The sequence below is a fragment of the Galeopterus variegatus genome, unplaced genomic scaffold (genome assembly GCF_000696425.1).
Source record: "Galeopterus variegatus unplaced genomic scaffold, G_variegatus-3.0.2 Scaffold309, whole genome shotgun sequence".
Classification (NCBI taxonomy): domain Eukaryota; kingdom Metazoa; phylum Chordata; class Mammalia; order Dermoptera; family Cynocephalidae; genus Galeopterus; species Galeopterus variegatus.
Window position 1 is genome coordinate 398,750 of NW_007726420.1, and position 20,036 is coordinate 418,785.

General features: G+C 39.7%; 2 protein-coding genes across 2 annotated transcripts in view; one reads left to right on the forward strand and one right to left on the reverse strand.

Annotated features, from left to right (window-relative positions):
• Positions 1–10,232, reverse strand: part of USO1 (USO1 vesicle transport factor) — a 70,086-nt gene extending 59,854 nt beyond the window's left edge. The window contains exon 1 of the mRNA XM_008567299.1: positions 9,871–10,232. Coding sequence (XP_008565521.1) covers positions 9,871–9,936 — 66 coding nt within the window. The 5' untranslated portion in view covers positions 9,937–10,232. The remainder of the gene's footprint in view (positions 1–9,870) is intronic.
• Positions 10,233–10,378: 146 nt separating this feature from the next.
• The window catches only part of G3BP2 (GTPase activating protein (SH3 domain) binding protein 2), a 73,152-nt gene continuing 63,494 nt past the window's right edge, over positions 10,379–20,036 (forward strand). Inside the window, exons 1-2 of the mRNA XM_008567302.1 lie at positions 10,379–10,478; positions 10,570–10,689. The gene's annotated coding sequence lies outside the window, so the exon portion shown is untranslated. The remainder of the gene's footprint in view (positions 10,479–10,569; positions 10,690–20,036) is intronic.

Genomic DNA, 20,036 nt, shown 5'->3' on the forward strand with positions numbered 1-20,036 from the left:
AAGAGGCTTGGGATCCTAAAGAATAAAACATCTGGAACAGTCACTGGAATTCAACCTCTAGAAATTTGTCCTAGAGCAATATATGCACATGTACAGTCACAAGTACTAGAACAATCACTGTAAAAAACAAAACAGAACAAAACAAACAAACAATGGTTGGCTGGTTGGCTCAGCTGGTAGAGCAGGGTGCTTTAAAACCAAGGAAGATGGGTTCGGATCTCAGTGCTGGCCAGCCACCAAAAAAAAAAAAAAAGATCACTGTGGCACAGCAATAGAAAAAGAAACAAAACAGCAGTATCTTAAATGCTCATTCACAGAAGCTTCTCATTTTTTATTTTATCCACTTCTACAGCTTTTCCTTAAATAAGCACATATTCTAATATTACATTTGTAATTTAAAAAAAGGATTAGAGAATCAAAAAACAGCAGAGAATAAGTCAGCTGAAGTTTGATATCATGAATCGGCAATCATCCTATATCTCAGTAAATTCTCTGGGATTTGGCAAGATGAAAGGTCAAAGGAGCCATATAATATAGGCAGAAGAATGCAGTACCATAATACCCAGGTTGGGAATTCATTCATTCATTCATTCATTCAACAAACAGAGTGCTGCTAATTCTTATAGTGCTTATTGTCAGTTCAGTGGTCTAAGCAATTGAGACTAAGTATTTAGAAACTTCTATAGTGACTGGATAATTTTATAGCTACCAGATCTAATTTTAAAAATAGCGATTGTATTTTGAATGCCCATGAGTGTGTGTGACTTCATTTTTTCAGTAATTCATTTTTATTGTATTTTACAAAAGTATTGGTCTGTGATGAACTAGCAATTAAAAAACACCAAAACAAAAAATCAACTGGTCCTTCACCACAGTTTGAGAAACACTATGAAAGTGCTTAACAATTTGCAAGGCACTGCTCTATTCTGGGGAAACAGTAGCAAACCACTGTAGAAGGTACCTACTCTAATGAAATTACAAGGTAAGGAGACAATAAATTTAAAAAGATAAACATAAAATTATAAGAAGTGTGATTTGGGAAATGAGACAGTTGACTGAGTGGAAAGTGCTCCACATAGTATAGCTGGTCAGAGGGCCCCTCACTAAGCATTCATTTGGATACAGTATGGGGTAATGGGTAACCAGAACGAAGCAAGCAGAAAAGTAGGAAAGCAGAGTGAATGAGTATGTTACTGTCAGAAGGAAAAAGGACAGTATCTTAAAGTTAAAGGATATGCTTATTCAGTGTCCCAAATAAGATCTTGAGGTGAGACTTTGTTGCTAGCACCTCACTCTCTTAGAAACTGACCAAAGAAACCAACTGGTAGTTTAAAGTGAAACTTATAAACTTAAACTCACTAGGTTGTTTACAATCACAAACTCTTATCCTGCTCAACACTCTAATCGACATGATGGGAGAGTTGGGAAGACAATAAAAGGTTTAAATCCCAGATTTTAGTCATCTTGCTCCTTTAACAATTAACTCTTTGCTGCCATTATTAACCAAAAGAGTGAGTTATAACACAGAAGAAATTAATTCTGCCAACTTCATTAAAAAGGCAGAAATGTTTGTCCCTAGGTCTTTTACCAAACTATAGTCATGTGGATGTTTCTGTCAATTGACTGCATACATGGTCAGAGCAATAAGCTAAACTATAGGCTAGGTGTGCAGTAGGCTATACTATCTAGGTTTGTGTAAGTATACTCTATGATGTTTGCACAAGATCGAAATCACCTAACAATGCATTTCTTAGAATATATCGTTAAGCGACACGTGACTAATATCTCAGCATACCACCATGGCACAACATTTCAGATGACCATTCTGTACACTTTCCCAGAAGTTCACCACTTGAATAAACAGAGGCGTAAAAACAGCCAAGATATGTAAGACAATAGAACAAATAACTGGGAATGACAAGAAATAGATGCTTCATTTGGCTGAAACACAGAAGCAAATATTTTTTAAAAACCTCTGGGGGGAAAAAAATCCATGTTCGTTGATTAGAGAATAGGTAAATCTCCAATACTTGCTGTTAAAATTTTTAAAAAGCAAGTATCAGAATATAATTATTCCACTCTTGTAAAGAAACTCATTTGAGGGGCCGGCCCGGTGGTGCACTACGATAGTGCGCCGCTTGGGAAGCGCGGCGGCGCTCCCGCCGAGGGTTCGGATCCCACATACAGACCAGTTCCCGCTCACTGGCTGAGCGAGGCGCGGGAGCAACACCGAGGGTTGCGATCCCGTTGCCGGTCCCGGTCCGGTACGGGGGCGACACTGAGGGTTGCGATCCGTTGCCGGACACAGAAAAAAAAAAAAAAAAAAGAAAGAAACTCATTTGAGAAAATATATATGTTGGTAAATACAAAGAAAACATTCTGGAAGGTTGTATACCAAACTTTATTAGAGATTACTTCTGGTGATGGGAAATGAGACTGTGAAGGAAGAAAGAGGCAATTTTAGACTATATACTGATTTGAATTATGTGTAATAAGTATGTTTTCACTATTGTTTCCCTAACTAAAGAGAAAAAATTTAAGAATTTTCCAGAATATATTAGAGCTTGCTTTTTAAGTCCTATTACCTACTCAAGCATACCACCTGATTACTCAGTATTCCTCTGCTTTATGAATGCGACTGATTCTCATTGTTTACAGTAGTTATGTTCTATAAAGTCACCATAAACACTGAATTAGTGGATACTTAATTGCTACTCTTGGGGAAATACAGGGTTAGTTTCATGCGAGCCTCTGGTGACACAGCATTTTGTCAAATGGTCAACGTGAAACCTTGTCTTACGTGTACTTCTGTTTAAAGCCTTCTTATTTAATATATGTCCTTGATTAATATTGAACTCATGCCCAAGAGCACTATAGCTCATGCCTGAATGAAACTTATCTAACACACGTATCTCCTTGTGCTTAGGAACACTAGACCACACTATACCTGGGGGTCATTTTTAACAGGGAAATCCCCAAGAAAAAAACATAAAAATGCAAAAAAACTAACTCTAAATAGACCGTGAAAATAATTGTTTACAGCATGAGAGTTGAAACAAGAAGTCAGGGCTTCACCTTGCTTGACCCAGTTAGGGATGTGTGCATTGGATGGGTCAAATTTCTCACTACTCTGCGCATGTCCACGAACAACCATGAAAGTGCTGCCAAGTATTGATTTTGCAGTTACAAATACATTTTAGTGAACAGATGAATTCTCAAATAAGAAAAATCCAGATTTCTATCTTTTCTTGAAAACTACTGGCCTGATGGCTAATGGTAGCTAACATCATATTTTATACAATTTAAGAAGCCGTCAGTTTTAAGACCCATCATTTTTTAATGTATCACCAAGAAAAAAGAAACACCTCCAATTGTAATTACAAGATACATCCTGATTTCAGAGATGCTTACCTGTTAATGTCCATCTCAGAACCAGTAAAATGTGATATATATAGACAGCACTTCTATATGCTAGGTCTGTTCTAAAGTGCCTTTATGTTTCAAAATTCACTTAATATTCTATATTACACAGAGGCATGACTAAGCATAAAGGTCTGGAAGGATTTATATCAAACTAAAAATAGTGGTTATCTCTGGAAAGAGAACTGAAATTAGAGATGGGAGTCAAAGAGGACTTAAACTACTAGTATGTTTGCCATTTTGTATAATAAAAAAGGTAAGAAGTCTAATTAATAAAATATGTGTAACATCATGCAGCTCACACAGGTGACTGTGTATCAGGACGACTCCTTGTTTTCAGTAATTGCCACATGAGATTCCCAATTCCACTTACCAAGCAAAACATGAAAAGGACAAATACCACTAACAATTGGTAAACTGGGCACAATCAAAATTATAATGTAAAAAGAGAGAAAAGACAGCATAAAACTAGGATGGTGAAGGTACGCTTAAAATCTAAAGAAACCGGCATAATACAATTTGCAGCATTCATATTTTCTCAATAAAAAGTCATCTAATAAAAGTCCTTTTTTCCCCTTTTTTTTTTAGTGTTCAGTAACTACTAGACTGTCATGCAAAAATGAAAGACAGGAATGGCAATTAAAACTCTAACCATTAAGGGCCGGCCCGGTGGCGCACTGCTACAGTGCGCCGCTTGGGAGCGCAGCAGCTCTCCCGCCGAGGGTTCGGATCCCACATACAGATCGGCCGCTCACTGGCTGAGCGAGGTGCGGGCGCAACACCGAGGGTTGCGATCCCGTTGCCAGTCCCGGCCTGGTACGGGCGCAACACTGAGGGTCGCGATCCGTTGCTGGTCACGAAAAAAGACAAAAGGAAAAAAAAAAAAAAACTCTAACCATTAAACCATTCCATCATTTATTCAAATATTTATCAAGCACCTAATACTAATTTAATTTTATTATATAACCTTGCCATCATGATGCTTAAAACATAGTTCTGTTCCTAAGACAGAACTTCCAACCTACTATAGGACTAAAATAATTCATGGTAACCAATAGGCAATTCATTTATAAAGTTTTAATGAAATAAAAAATATTAATGTTTTATAAAACAAAAAACAGCCAGATTCAATTCGATTTAAATTGAATTCTAGGCACCAGCCAGCTGCCAAATAAATAAATAAATTGAACTCTATAACTGATAAGACTTCATTAAAAAAAGCAAAAGCAAATCTTATGACCTAAATTATTATAATCTAAAAAAAGATGTAGGAACACGACAAAGTCAAACACAAGTCTCTGAGGATGAATACAACACAATCCATTTCCATTCCAACTAACTAAAAGTCAGCCAAGGTAATATAGGACAAATACCACTTCATTTATTCATTGGTTCATTTATTCTCCATGCTTTCTCCAAGAAATGAACTACACTTTTCAAAAGGACATTCTTTTAAGCAAGAGATCATAATGAAACTTATCTATCAAATAACTTATCACAAATGCTAGCCTCTCAAAATCTAATGCTACAAAAGATTTCAAATTAAAGGTGAATAACTTTCTATACAAAGAATGTTTATGGGGGCCAGCCAGCCATGGGAAAAAAAAAAAAAGAAATGTTTATGGTATTTCTGCCTGAGGTAATAAGCATAAATTTTCTACGGTATCCACAATAGACAAAAAGCAGAGTACAAGGCAGTAAAAATAATAAAAGGTAAACACATAAAAAGAAAGAGAAACAGTATTTGCTATCAACAAATTTATACTTGTACAAGGAAATCTTACATTCTCTCCTAAAAGATAATTGATTCAAGTGTGATAATTACTTCTCAAACCATAAGGCATCAGAATTATTTTATCTTTTAAATATTCAAATGGGCAACACTTCATGAACTCTATAAAGCTGATGATAATGGAGGACTTCTAAAATGTAGCATCCCTTTAAAAAAATGTATCCTCTAGGACAATTTTTCCCTAAGTATGTTTCTCAAAATACTAGACTCACGAAGTTTCCTGGAGGAAAAAAAGGATCTGGTCAAATAAATCTGGGAAACACAGCTTACTTTATGTCTCTATTTTAAAAATATCTAAAAATATAATACAGTGCCTGTATACCAAACGTTGTATAAATATTAGACATTTTTTTCTTTTGCTTTTGATCCCATACTTTTTCAGTGACAAAATTCTTTTTTCAAGGACATCTATTCACATTCTTTAAAACATACCTTGGGGAGGAAAAAAAAAGAAACATACCATGGTAATGCTAGGGCACATAAAATTTAAAGGATTCTAGCATGTTTAAATGACTCTAAATAATCTACATAATTAACCTTCAAAAAAGCCATGTAGTATTTAATAGACACTACGTAAAAAGAGAATAAAAGACATCTTTGCTTGGATACATAAGTGATCAAAACACAAATTATTATTGTTTTCTCTGACACTATTATTAGAAGACAGGCCAAGTGAGAAAACACATTCCAGTTATGACACGGACCTTGTTATTAATGTAGAATATGAAACATCAACCCAAATAGGAGTTTCGGACTACACATTTATAACATGGTATAAAATATGCTTGACCAAACCAAAACTATGTCTAAATTTAAGCCCACAGTCCTTAATAACAATTTTTATTAATAGAAGTATAGTTAGCCCTTTTGCTTTCTGAGCCAGCTGATCAAAGTTTCATCCGAAAAGAGACACCATAACAATATAGTACTTCTGTACACTTTAACTAGACTTTAGCAACTTTCATGCCTCAGGAGCCAACCTGAGAACAGAAAATGCCCCTATGATTTATCATCAAATGTAGTTAACATTTCTCTTGGAATTTCTGAGAAACAACCTTTCAAAAAATATACTAGTTGGAAGGCAAATGTAAAACTAAGCATTTATGAGCATTCAAAAGCATGAGTAGGATTTTTCCTGTAAGAATTTACTTGCATCCAAAAAAATATGTCAAGGCTAAGGAGGCTTCAATTATCAGAAATCAGTGAATTTTTCTACCTCAAGTAAAACAGAAAAATCAAATTAAAAAGTACTTGACTCTAAAACATAAAAAGTTTAATGTGGATGAAATTTTGGATTTAAAATATCCAGTATCCTATGATACAAACACAAATATTTACTACATGACTGGTTCTGAAGAATATCTTAATACTATCCAAAATTACTTTTAACTTAGAACATGAAAAACTAGGTACTATACAACCAATAATATGGGGGTATTTCAAAAAGTTCATGGAAAAACAGAATTGAAAGATAACACGAATCTTTCCATGAACTTTTTGAAGACCTTTCATATAACTCTCACACATTAAAAGAAGTTTAATAACAAAAAGCAGAAAAGCATTTAGTAAATCTGAAAAATCCCTGGGTAAAAAGTCTGACACAGCAGACTTCACTCATTTGAGAACTGATTCCTACAGTCTTTCAGAAGTACTGTTTTAGTTCTTAGTAGTTTGCAAGTTGTTGTGACTACGTATCTGTAATTTCTTGCAAATAAAACTATAATTAATTCATCTTACAAATATTTATTGAGGTTCTACTACCATGGAAAAACAAAAATTAAAATATTGGGTTGGTTGGTTAGATCAGTTGGTTAGAGTCAAGGGGTTTGGATTCCCCCTACCGACCAGCAATCAAAAAAAAGTATGAACCCTGCCCTTAAGACATTTTAACTTTAAGAGTCTAGAAGAGATCACACACACACACACACACACACACACACACACACACACACACACACACACACGGCAGAAAGATTTAGAATTTAAATATAATGAAAAATCTTGTTTTCTTTAAATAAACTTTTTGTCAGTTCCCAATACATAACCTATTTCTTTTAACAAAAGTTTCATGGCATAACCTAAAACTTAGTTTAAAAGAAAACAAATTGAAGGGAACTTAGGACAGAGAAACACATCTATGTATTCAATAAAACAACTATCTTGACATTCTTCTGCACCTGAATCATTACAACTAAAGAACCTAACAACCTATTCATCCCACTCCAGGGTACTCGATACAAAAAACCCACAATCTAGTTAAAATGCAAAGGGGAAAAAGATTATCTGTAATTTGGTGGGGGAAAAGTTAGAGGTGCATACTAGGGAAGGCACTAATGATGGATCTGAAGGACAGGTAGAATTCAGACAAAAAAGAGGCCTTCTATTGGAAAAAGATGAGAGAAGCAAGAAAGATGTAAAATCACAATGAAAAAAATTTAATTTTGCAGAAATGGAAAAACCGAAAAAACTAAATGATAATATAGAAATCAGAGGTTCCAAATTCTAGCAACTTAAATATCCAGGCCAGATCAAATAACCAATTAAAACATCTAATATTGTACTACACACTGCATGGATGCTCTATAAATACCTCTAAATTAGTGACCTACGACCCTTCAGACTTGTTGTACTTCCTGATGGAATGAGATGGTGAAAAATGTTTTATTCATACTATAAATTAAGTCTCTTCAGAAGACAAATTACTTTTACAATTTTGAGCATACACATCAAAGTTAGGCAAGAATAAGAACCCTCACTTTCCTTTCAGTTTATGTATACAACATACACAAGAGATACTCAAGCTTCATTTTTAAAATCATGATATAAACACTATGTTGTTCCACTCACAGTGGCAAGATCAAAGTGTTCTAGTCCAAACTCCGCAATATTGTGCAAACTGATTTAGTGTTCTGTGCCTGTAAAATGAAGCTTGACCTGGATGATCTGTAAGGGGCCTTCCAGCTTTAAAATCCTCGACTCTATGAATTCTATACTATCTTTTCTACAGAAGTCACTGTGACAAGGCCAACTATAACAACAAAAAAGAAAGGTTATTCTTTCTCTAACCCACATGTAGTAAAAACTAACCTTTATTGAGCATCTACAAAGTGCTAGGCTCTATTTCCTAATTCACTTAATCTTCATTCCACCCTGAAGAGCAGGCATTTTCCTCATGTTACTTAGAGGATACTACCCATCTCTTATCCGTCCAATCCAATTAGGGGTGGAAGGCCAGGATTCAAATCAAGGTCTAACTCCAAAGCAAGCTCTAATAAAACACACTTCAAAACCTGATGTCTCAAAATACCAGACAAAATAAATGAACAAGAGCTGTAAGAGGTGGGTTATGACTATGGTAATCTGGAGAAAACATGGTCTTCTTCTCATAAGGCAGCTTGGCTACCTTGCTGCCATGAGGGTATGGACAAGTGAAGCCAAATATCATGTGTGAGAGAAAGAGAGATCTCCTGATTTTCAAATAAAGGAAACAGATTCACCAGCTTTCAGGCTCTATTATTATTAGCAGTGTGACCTTGGACAAGTTACTTCACCTCTCTTAGCCTCATTTCTTCATTTGTAAAGTGAGGACAGTATCACCTATCTTGCAAGGCAGTTAAAGATTAAAGGCGAATGCGGAATATAAAGAGCTCAGCATAGTACCTAGCAGAAGGTAAGAACTTGACAAACGAGAGCTATTATTACTCTTCAGGATCCCAGTAATAAAGTTATGTCTCTAAATACTGTCCAAAGTTTACCTTTAAAATGTAGTACTTGGTCACTTTTCTGGAGGTATAAAATTATTCTCAAATAAAAAGTTTATTTTAAACAAAGTCATACACCCTCATTTCCATTAGACATTAACCAAATTCCAAAGTAAGTTTATCCTATTCCTAAAATTTAAGCAACTATTGAATACTGTCTTCAGTGGCTAACAATTTTTTTTTTAAAATGACACCGTAAATCGTGTCATTACGAGTTCCGACGAAAAACGGGAGATGTGTCCCCAAAGAGGTTTGAGAGCGAAAAATCTCAACAACATCCAAGCGAGTATTTGCTAAACGACATATATTTGCGTGAGCCCCCAAAGTGGGGTCTGAACTAATACCACCAGGCAGAACGACTGTCATTCCAGTTGATGGAACAGAAGCAGGTGGCTTTGTATCGCAAAGAATATAACTTTATTCTTAGGCACATGCTCTCGCCAACTGGGTTCTAAACCTACTTGCAGTCTTCCCCAATGCCCCCATTTCAGGATGCGAGAGAGGGAGCAGGACTTCAGGCTCCGCTCGGCCAGTGGAGTCACAGACGAAAGGGAAGGAGGGAGGGGTCCGCGGCCCCGAGGGGTGTGGGAGACAGGTTGGGCCACCTCTGCCCCGGATCCGTCTCTTCCCGGCAGGTACCACCCTGCTCACCGGAGCTGCGGGGCCTGCGGAGCTGCGGGGCGCTGCCGCTGTCCGCCCGACAGAGCCGCCGCGGTGGGGTCTCCACCGGGGAAGTGAGGGATTAACTCGGGGGTTTCAGGAGAGGAAGGAAGGCAAAGGGGAGGTGGCATGTGGATCCCTAACACACGGTGGTGCGCGGGAGGTGACTTCCGGGCCCCCGAGTCGTCCGTCCCCGTCCGGACCCTTCCCAAGTCCCGGACCCGCCGCTCGTCTCACCGTCTCGGCTTCTGTGTGCTGGGGTCCGGCACTCTGACCCCCCATTACCCCGCGGAGGAAATTCATCTTGCCGCTCAGTCACCGGCTTTACTGGCCCCTTCGGGAAAGAAAAGAGGACAACTTCCCCCCACTCCGCAGAGCCAGGCCCCTAAGCCCGCACTCTGCACACCACGGCCGCCGCCACCAGCGCCTCCTGCCCGGCGGCCGCTCCAGCTTCCTAAGCCCGGAAACAGCCGCCACCGCCGGCCGAGATGCGCATGCGCGGGGACGTGGCATTACGTGGCTGCTCGAAGGGCGAAGGCAAAAGGGGAGAAGAGGCGAGAGGAACCCCGTGGTGAGGTCCGCCCAAGCCCCGCCCACTGAGCAGGTCCCGCCTCCCGCCGCAAGGATCGGCCCTCTACTCCAGCTTTCGCGGATCGCTCCTGCTGGCCACGGCCTCCCACGTGGTCGAAGCCCGGCCCTTAAGGCTGGAGAGGATCTGATTAGACTACGCGTTTTGGCTTGCAGAGTGTTTAATTGTCGCCGAGCGGGACTTACTGCAAGCTATCAAACCTGGGGTCTTATTTTGTTGAGTCGCGAGTCAAATTTTTCTTCGGCCGAAGTGACAGGTAAGGGGTCCCGGCCCCTGGGAGGGTTTTGCTAGATCGCAGTGAGAGCATTGTGGCTTTAATGATCCCTGTAAATTGCATTTCTTCACAGGGCTTTGTTTGGTGCTAGAAAGGGTGCTAGAGACCCCTCATTCCGCTGCCACTGGAGGGCGCATTTCTCAGCTCTTGCTCTTCAATCCAGCTAAAAGGAATTCCTAAATCTAAAAACCAGGTACACAGCTATTTTCAAGGGTTGTGAGAAGGAAACCCATTAAACCTTGCATTTAGCTTACTAGAGAAATAAATTGTTCTTCAGTGTCAGTTTGGCAGCGAGTAGAATAATAAGTTTTGTTATCAACTTTCAACCCCTGCATTTTCAGTGTTTTTCCTTAACGTGCAAAATATCATTTTAAAAAATCGGTATGCCTGTTTCTTTCGAAATGAGTTTGCCAGGTACACATGCTTCTGGAATAGTCTTGTATATTTTTTGAAACTAAAAAGCGCAGGGTCTAGTTAGCTAACTGATTCATGCACTTCTCCAGTTGGATTCCCTGTATGTCTCAGATTCAACATTTAAATTAAACTTACTATCTTCCCCAGCCTCCCTTAAAGAAAAAAAAATCAATATGCTTTTTCTACTGAGTGCCTTGCCATGCTCAATATTACCATTATCCAAATAATTGTCTAAGCCAGAAGGAGGAAGCTGAGAAGAATCTTAGATTCTGGCTTTCCACCCCCACATGTCCAATCAATAGTCAAGTCCAATCATTTTTACTTATAGAATATTTCTCAAGTAGGTCCTCTGCTCTCCATCCTCTCTGCCTCTGACATGGTTTATGTTCTTCTCATCATTTCGGACTAAGATTACAACAATAGCCTCCTAACTAGTTTGTCTGCATTCAGCCCTGGCTTGCCTCCAGTCCATTCTCCAATCCACCCTTGGCTGAGCCTAACAGCAGCAAAACATCTGTTCCCGTCAGTCCTCTTCTTAAAATCCTCCAGTGGTTCCCCATTCTCTCCATAATTTGTTATGATCTGTTGTGTTTATGTTATGATCTGGCTCCTGCCTACCTTTCCAGCTTGTCACGTGAGAAACATGAGAAAGCATGTTTCTCATGCTTGGATATGCCCTTACCTTCCCTTCTTTTTATCAAGCAAACTCCTGCTAGTTCCTTAAGATTCAACTCTGGCATCATTTCATGAAAGCTTTCCCGGAAATCTCGGCGCATATGTATATGCTAGCACTTTGCAGTTATTAATATATGGTGAGAACTCAATAAACGCTTGTTAAACCGAACCGTTAAGGACAGGACTATGTTATTCATTTTTGTATCTCTGTTACTTACCACTTTGTCATGAAAAGTGATGTGGATGGATAAATGAATAAATCATTGAAAAAGTATATGAACCTTTTTTTTTTGGCGGCTGGAGGGTTTGGAGAACCAAACTCTGGACTTTGGTGTTATCAGCACTGCACTCTAACCAACTGAGCTGACCAGCCAGCCATGTAATATATGAATATTATGCTGAGAAGAAGACTTTTTTCATCTGTAAAGTGGAATTGTAGAGGACACATAACACAAAGGCTATGGTGAAAATTTACTTCCTAGTTCCAAGGTTTTAAGCCTGGATGACTTGGAGAATGGTGGGGTCATACTGCCAAAAATAATGTGTGCACTTGACATTTTACTTCAGACATTTTCCATAGGGGCATTTTGTTGCAGCCTAAAATAACCAGTAAATACTCAGCATTTTTATTACTGAGTAATGTGTGCAAAGAGCCTCACCCAGTCCCTCGTTGAACTTCACCTCACCTCTTCCCTGAGTCCCACCCACTCCACCCCATCATCAGGGATGAGGCTCTGAGATGGAGTAGGGCTCACAGATACCTATTACTCCTATAATTTGGTGATAAACAACAGTGCCTGGACATTTTAGCAAAGTTGTTTTAAGGCACTAGCCATGCCAAAATGTCCTTTTTTGTTTTAAATTTTGATAAGTATAGTAGAACAGCTTCCTATGAGTTTTCCCTTCATTTGACCTGTTTTCTTTCCTAAAAGCATCCCCTGGGCAGGAAGGACGATGGATGGGAGAGATAGACAGTTGGGTGCAGAGGTGATGACAGTAGAGTCCCCCAAATTCTCTGGCCTCAGCCTTGCCTCTGTTCTAGTGTCTGAGAATGAGTGGAACTGCTCCCTACTTCCAGCCTCAAGAGGAGGCAGAGAGGGTGCAGTGGCTAATTTGTCCCCCAGTTAGGGTCTGAAAGGGGAGCAGAAGCATCATCACTATGGAACACCCATGAAGTGGACTTCTTATTTAAGAGGAAGAGGGTTATGTATTAATCCACTTCCCCTGATTTTATAGAGAAAAGTCAGGGACCATGTCTTATTCCTGTTTGTACTCTTTAATCATTTAGCATACTTTCCTTAACATGATGGATGATCAAGAACCATTTTTTACAACCAGCTCACAAAAAAAAGAGCCATTTTTTAAATAAATAAAGGAAGAGAAATCATGAAAAAATTATGAGTGCCTGTCTTATACTATTATACTTCTAACTTTCATGAATCTAAGCATTTAGGACAATAATACCATGAATCATTAAAATACACATAATCCAAAATTTGGATGATTTTTCTTTTCCTAAACCAAATCTGACAACAGAACAACTGACAAAATTTATTGGTTTGAAATCCAGTTTTTAAAAAATTGCTTTCTTCAGTGGCCCACTTTCCCTATCCTTTCTTACTTTCTAGTGGAAAATTCACCAAAAACACTGAAATATCATTGCACAAGATTGTTTTTTAGTTGAGGGTTGGCGGTGGGGTGAAGCATTGTCTGTACCTGTTGAGGAAGATGAGAAGAAATGATAATTTATGTTTGAAATACATCATGTATAGGTTTTTAACAACTAGTTACTGGAAAATCAGTGTCTAAAAACATTGATACAATTATGCATTACTATCCACTAATCAGAAAACACAGCAGCAAAATAAGTTGATAATGATGAAGCAGCAGTCGAAATTCATGACTAATCAATAATAACAATATCAAACACATGGTGCTCTTTATTTGCCAGGCTCTGTTCAAAGTGCTTTACATAAAGTAATTTACTTAATCCTCACAACAACCCTATGAAGTGGGTTATTAGCCCTGTTAGTGTTATTAGCCCTGTTTTACAGATGGGGAAAAAAAAGAGTAACTTGACCAGTGTCATAGAGCTGGGAAGTGGCAGAGCTGGCATAAACTGTCAGTCTGGCTTTAAAGCCTGTGCTCTTATGTACTACGTTATCCTACCTCTTTAGACTAATGATAATGACCAGGCACTAAGTAGAAAGGTGGCCTACAAGTCCATATGTAACTGGCCCCTCTGTTCTCTCCCTGACCTCATCTCTTGTACTACATTCCCTTTCATTCACTCCACTCTAGCCCACTGGCTTCCTTGGTGTTTCTCAAACTTGCTTCTCCCCTTTAAGGCTTTTGCACTTACTCATTCTGTGTTTCAAATGCTTGCTACTCCATCCATGCCGAGGTATGGCTGGCTCTCTCCCTCCACCCTCTTTAAGTCTGTTACATAGGTCTTTCCTGACTGTTCTAAGTTGCAACCTCCCCATACTCCTTCTTCCTCTGCTCTGCTTATTTTTCTCTGCTGCACTTATGAGTCTGATACACTATTCTCTCATATACACTATTTTCCAATATTTCATCAAATCTATTATGCCATGAAGTGTACCTTAGAGAAAGAAAAAAAAAAACAAAACAAAACCCTGCCTATTATAAGATGCTGTAAACCAAAAGACATCCCAAGTTCAGTTTCAGATTTCATAAAATGGGAGGAAAATGTGCATTATAGGATTAGTGAAATACAGTGTATATTTCACATATTTATCTTGTTTATTATGTATTTTTCTCCAACCAGAATTTTAAAGGATTTTAGTCCTTTTTTAAATTGCTTTATCCCCAGTGCTTAGCACAGTATCTGACATACAGTAGGCACTTGGTAACTCTTTAATGGATGAATGAATTCCCCAAATGAGGAAATTCCCACTGTCAACTTGTGTGCATAGGAGTAGAAATTCTGCAGTGTTGCTAAGGATTGTAGGCCAGCCAATGATGGAGTGGAGGCTGAATCAGAGTTCTCAGTAAGTTTTATTAACATGCTAATTTTAGTTTATTAATATTTTGGAAGCCTTTAATGACTAACTTTATAATTAATTTTTATCATATGTAAAAATAAACATCTGCGGAAGAAAGGGCTTATATTTTAAGGATCACATCTCAGCCCATTACAGGAACCATCTGTACTGCCCCATGGCCGGCTCATTTTGCTTTGAGATGTACTACATTAATGCAGTGGTTTTCTTCTTTTTTCTTTTACACAGGAAATACATTCAAATGGTTCAAATAAAAAGTACAAAAGGGTATATAGTGAAATGTCTCCCTACCACTCCTTGGCCACCCAGGCAATCAACATAAACAATTCTGTATATCCTTCCAGATATACAAATATGTGTATATAATCCCTCTCTCTTTTTTTAGTAACATGGATAAATGTAACACATTATATACACTGTTCTACACCTTGCTTTTTCCCATTTAATATATCTCGGGGGTTGTTCCATATTAATATATAGAGGGATTCCTCATCCTTTCTTATTGTGTTCCATGAACTTCTTTTCAAAATATTTTTAAAGCTCTAGGAATTCCTCAGGAGAGGATATAAGGAGGGTTCTGGGCCCCCTTCTGCTACATTTGTTTATACTTCCTATTTCATTTGAACAAAAAGATTCAGAGACTAAAATGTTGGACAGCCATGTCTTTTTGGAGATATGAAAGGTGACCAAGGCAAGGACTTGGAATAGTTGAGGTGTCTCACATGCTCTAGAGTTCAAGGTTCCTGCTCTACCTTTTCCCAAAGGAACAATAATTGTTACTTATGAGGTCATGTGGTTGTTTTTAGGATTTTATGAGATATCTTTTAATGTTCATAGTACTTAGTACTTGAAACATAGTAAGTGCTCAATAGAGGTTAGAGTGGAGACCCAGATCATCTTTGGTGTGTATCATCAATTTCTTAACAACTGAACATTTAAAGATATTACCCTGTAATAGTACTCAACCCTAACTTTATTGGCTCATGTTCCTGAAAAGTCCGTTACTTCAGAGGTGGCTTAGTCTGGGGCATGGAGACAAATCCCACAGGATCTGGCCTTTCACTATTTCTGGACTCTGCTGTCATTGGTTTCTTTCTGTGGCTCCATAGGGGAGCATGACAGCTGTTGGTACCTAGAGTTCATCAAGGACGACTCCGAACTGTTCTCCTAATAGTCCCAGCAAAAGTCTACTTGTGTCTCATTGAATTTGAGTGGGTCACATACCCGTGTGTTGAGCCAGTTCATATAGTCCAGGGTTTGAAATGTTCTGACTGGCCTTGAGTCACACACCCACCTCTAAAGCAAGTAGTAGAAGTCCTCGGATCATCTCAGAACATACAGCACAAGAACTGGGGAACAGGGACACTCCTCAAAGGAAAATAGAAATATTGTGCCAGGAGAAAGTTTATCTGAATAGGAAAAACAATAGATGCTGTTTATATCCCCTAATAGATTTAACTGCTTGCCAATTTTTTTGAAAAATACTTTTCCAACAGTGCCACTAGCATATTGCTAGCATCAGTTCCATTGCTCTGTAAGAGGTTCAAAAGATCACATTACATTATTTAATAAAAGTAATTTTACATTGCATTGCATTTGTATCTGCAAAGTAATCTATGCTTTTTTTTTTTTTTTGGTTTTGGCAGTTGGTTGGTACATGGATCCAAATCCTTGAAGACCTTGGTGTTATAACAAACACCTCACTCTAGCCAGCTGAGCTAACTGGCTAGCCTGAAATCTCCACCCTTTAAAAAAAGGATAGTCTAGGGCCGGCCCGGTGGCGCACTGCTACAGTGCGCTGCTTGGGAGCGTGGTGGCGCTCCTGCCGAGGGTTCGGATCCCACATACAGACCAGTTCCCGCTCACTGGCTGAGCGAGGTGCGGGAGCAACACTGAGGGTTGCGATCCCGTTGCCGGTCCCGGTCCGGTACGGGCGCGACACTGAGGGTTGTGATCCGTTGCCGGACACGAAAAAAGACAAAAAGGAAAAAAAAAAAAAAAAAGATAGTCTAGATGTATTTCCATTAAAAAAAAAATACAATAAATAGAATTGCTTACTTATGAAATACTTAAATTAGGAAATCATATTTTCAGTTCCAACGGACTTTTTATGAAACTATTTATCAAGGGAAGAGATCCAGGCCCTGGCATTCTTGCTCCCTGTAGAGAATGTGACTGTCATCTCCCCATACACAATGTCTCTCCACAGGTAGCTGAACAGGCAGGTCCTGAGTAGCTAGGATAGGATTGATGTTTTTACTGTCCCATTTCACAGCTAGACCAAAGCCTTTGAAGTTCACATTATTGGCCAATGCCAAGATTCCATGGAAGCTTAAGATGATTTATTATATAGTCACTGCCACCTTCACCAGCAAGCCATGATCCCAGAGCAAGTTGCAGCCGATCTATCTCATTTGCCTGAGTTTATGGCCCAAGTGAGTATGTGTAGGGGAAGGGTGTGACAGGGTTGTTTGTCTCTTGACATCAGAGTACAATCTGTCAAGGAAGACTGGGCCTCCAAGCCAGCAGATGGTAGCTGATCTGGACCTTTTTAAAGCCAGCCCACACTTCCAAAGTCCCCCCCACCCCCCACCAATTCCAGTTCTTCAGTGAAAGTGACTATAAGGTGCCCATTCACCTTATGATTGGTGAATACACCATGCAGATAATCACAATGGGTTGGTTCAAAAATCATCCCAGGAAGATTAGAACGGACATTGCCTGGTGGGAGGGCATACCTCCAGTTACATTTCCCAACCCATGTCCTATACCACAATAAAAACGAATTCACAAACATACACACAAAAAGGATGGGCTAAGTAATTTGCAGATGATAGGTGAAGAGTACAGAACTGGCAAAGGCAGGTGGTTTCAGGAAAGAAGAGGGAAGTTGGGTGTGGACATAATTCTCTGCCAGCAGCTCAGGAATCCATGGATGGGACAGAAGATGGAAAGGTCATGGGCATAGAGAGGCAAAGGAGAGAAGTCTTCCCTTTGACCTGACTCTGTTGCCTGATGCTACCTTACCCAGGATCTCTCAAACACCTTGTTAGGTGTGGATGGTAGAAAGAGCTAGAAGAGCTCCAACTTGCCTTCCCTACTACTTTCACCCCATCCCCTTTACTAATATACACACATGACCTTTCCAGGGCAGGGTAACAGAGTATGAGACCCAAAGTGACCCAGACCCAAGTCCTGGAAGTGCTTCCGCTCTCCCAAGTATGTGAGTAGTATCAACTAAATTTCTCAGAATCCAAGGTCTCAGTAGGTCATTGCAGCAGCCAGTCTCCTCCCTGTGAGGGTGCTGCTTGTCTAGGTCTGGTTCTAGTATCTGGGTCAGAGCAAAATTACTCTACTGTTATTTTGGTATTTATTTTATGGTGTAATAAATATAAGGATCTTTGTTTTTAAAAGGTTTGGATTTCATATCATTTAAAACAAATCAGTGAAAGGATATATTTAACACGTCAATTGAACATATATTCGCGATCCCTATCGCCTTCTGAAGAGCCCAGGGGCTTGTCTGATGGGTTGACCTGACCAGGGTGCGGTGCCTTCCTGTGGCTTTACCTTTCTGCCTGGTGCTTTCAGAGCACAGCCTCTGGGTAGCTGCTCAGCTTCGACCAGAGGCTAGGGCTCACTGGCGCAGCAGTTTTTTTCTGCCAACCTGGGAAGGTTGGCCCTTCCTGTGGTCTCATTCTTGCCTTCCGCAGCCGAATCAGCCACTTTCTGCAGAGAGCTTTTCTCAGGGGATCCATACTCAGTCCCTCCATGTTCTGGGGGGAGATGGAGCTGCAGGAACTGATTGATAAAGAGAGGATAGAAAGGCTTCTGTGAAGGAGAGAAGAGGGAAAGAAGAGCAAGGGGACAGAGTGGTGAGAGAGATCCAAAAAACTGAATGAAATTGCTGATTAATATCTGCAGCTAGAGTATTACACCCACATAAATACAGTTTTTCTTTCTTTTTTTTCAGTACTTGAAATAGCTCAGTATAGCAGAATACTAAAAACAGTTGTGCTTGGAATTATCGATTCAGCAAATGTTTGAATCTCTGCCCTTGTGCCAGGCCCTGCCATAGGTACTCTCCCATGTGCATCTCATTCTGGACTGCTAGAAATTCTTATTCCGGTTTCATACACAGAGAAGCCTGGGTTTCAGCATGAAGCCAGCATGGCATGGTTTCTTTGCAAACCTGGACAGACCAGGGTTTTCATTGTAGTCCTGCCACTTTTGGACTGTGTTGCCTTGGGCAGATTACTTAACTTTGCCATTTTAGTTCTGATTACTATGTGCTGCAACAGAAAACCAAACTAAAGAGTGTCTTAAATAAATCAAGAGGTAGACAGTGCAGAACAAATAAAGAGGCTCTAAGACACCATCTGGGATCTAAGCTGGAATCTTTCTGTGCAGCCATCCTTGGCATAAAGCTCTCATCTTTGTGGTTACAAGCTGGTTGCTCCATCTCCAGCGCTGCATCCTTGTTCTGGGCAGGGGGAATGGCAAAGGTGAAGCGCAAAATGTATCTACCCACTGAGTGTGTCCTCCCCATTCTTTTACCTTTTTAACTTTTGTTTTGAACTAATTTCAGAATTGCAGAAAGGTTGCAAACGTTGTGCAAAGAATTCCCTTATACCCTTCACCCATATCCCTCAAATGTTAACATTTTTACTCCAATTCTTTATCGTTTCTTTTGAGGGGGGCGGTGGGGGGCGCTGGCGGTACAGGGATCAACCCTGGACCTTGGTGTTAGCTTTATTATTTCTTTCTCTGTAAGTATACCTTTTTCCCCTCAACTATGTGAGAGGAATTTGTAGGCATGATGCCACTTTCTCCGCCAAATACTTGTGTCTAATTTCTAAAGACAAAAACATTTTCTAAAATAACACAGTGTATTGATCAAAACTGGGAAATTAACACTCATACATTGCTATTATCTAATCTACAGACCTAATTCAAATTTTGCCAGTAGTTCCACTAATTTCTTTTTTGGGGGATTTTTTTTTTCTAGTCCAGAGTCCACTTTAGGATTACACATTGAATTTAAAGGTCATGTTTCTTTAGTTGCCTTTATTTGGAATAGTTCCTCTTTCTCTCTTTTTCATGATCTTCACATTTTGGAGAGTACAGTATAGGTCAGTTATTTTGTAGAATGCCCCTCAACTTGGGTTTGTCTGGGCCGGCCCGGTGGCGCACTGGGTAGTGCGCCGCTTGGGAAGCGCGGTGGCGCTCCCGCCCGAGGGTTCGGATCCCACATATGGACCGGCTCCCGCTCACTGGCTGAGCGAGGCGCGGGAGCAACGCCGAGGTTTGCAATCCCGTTGCCGGTCCCTGGTCCGGTACGGGGGCAACACTGAGGGTTGCGATCTGTTGCCGGACACGGAAAAAGACAAAAAAGACAAAAAAAAAAAAAAAAAAAAAAAAAAAA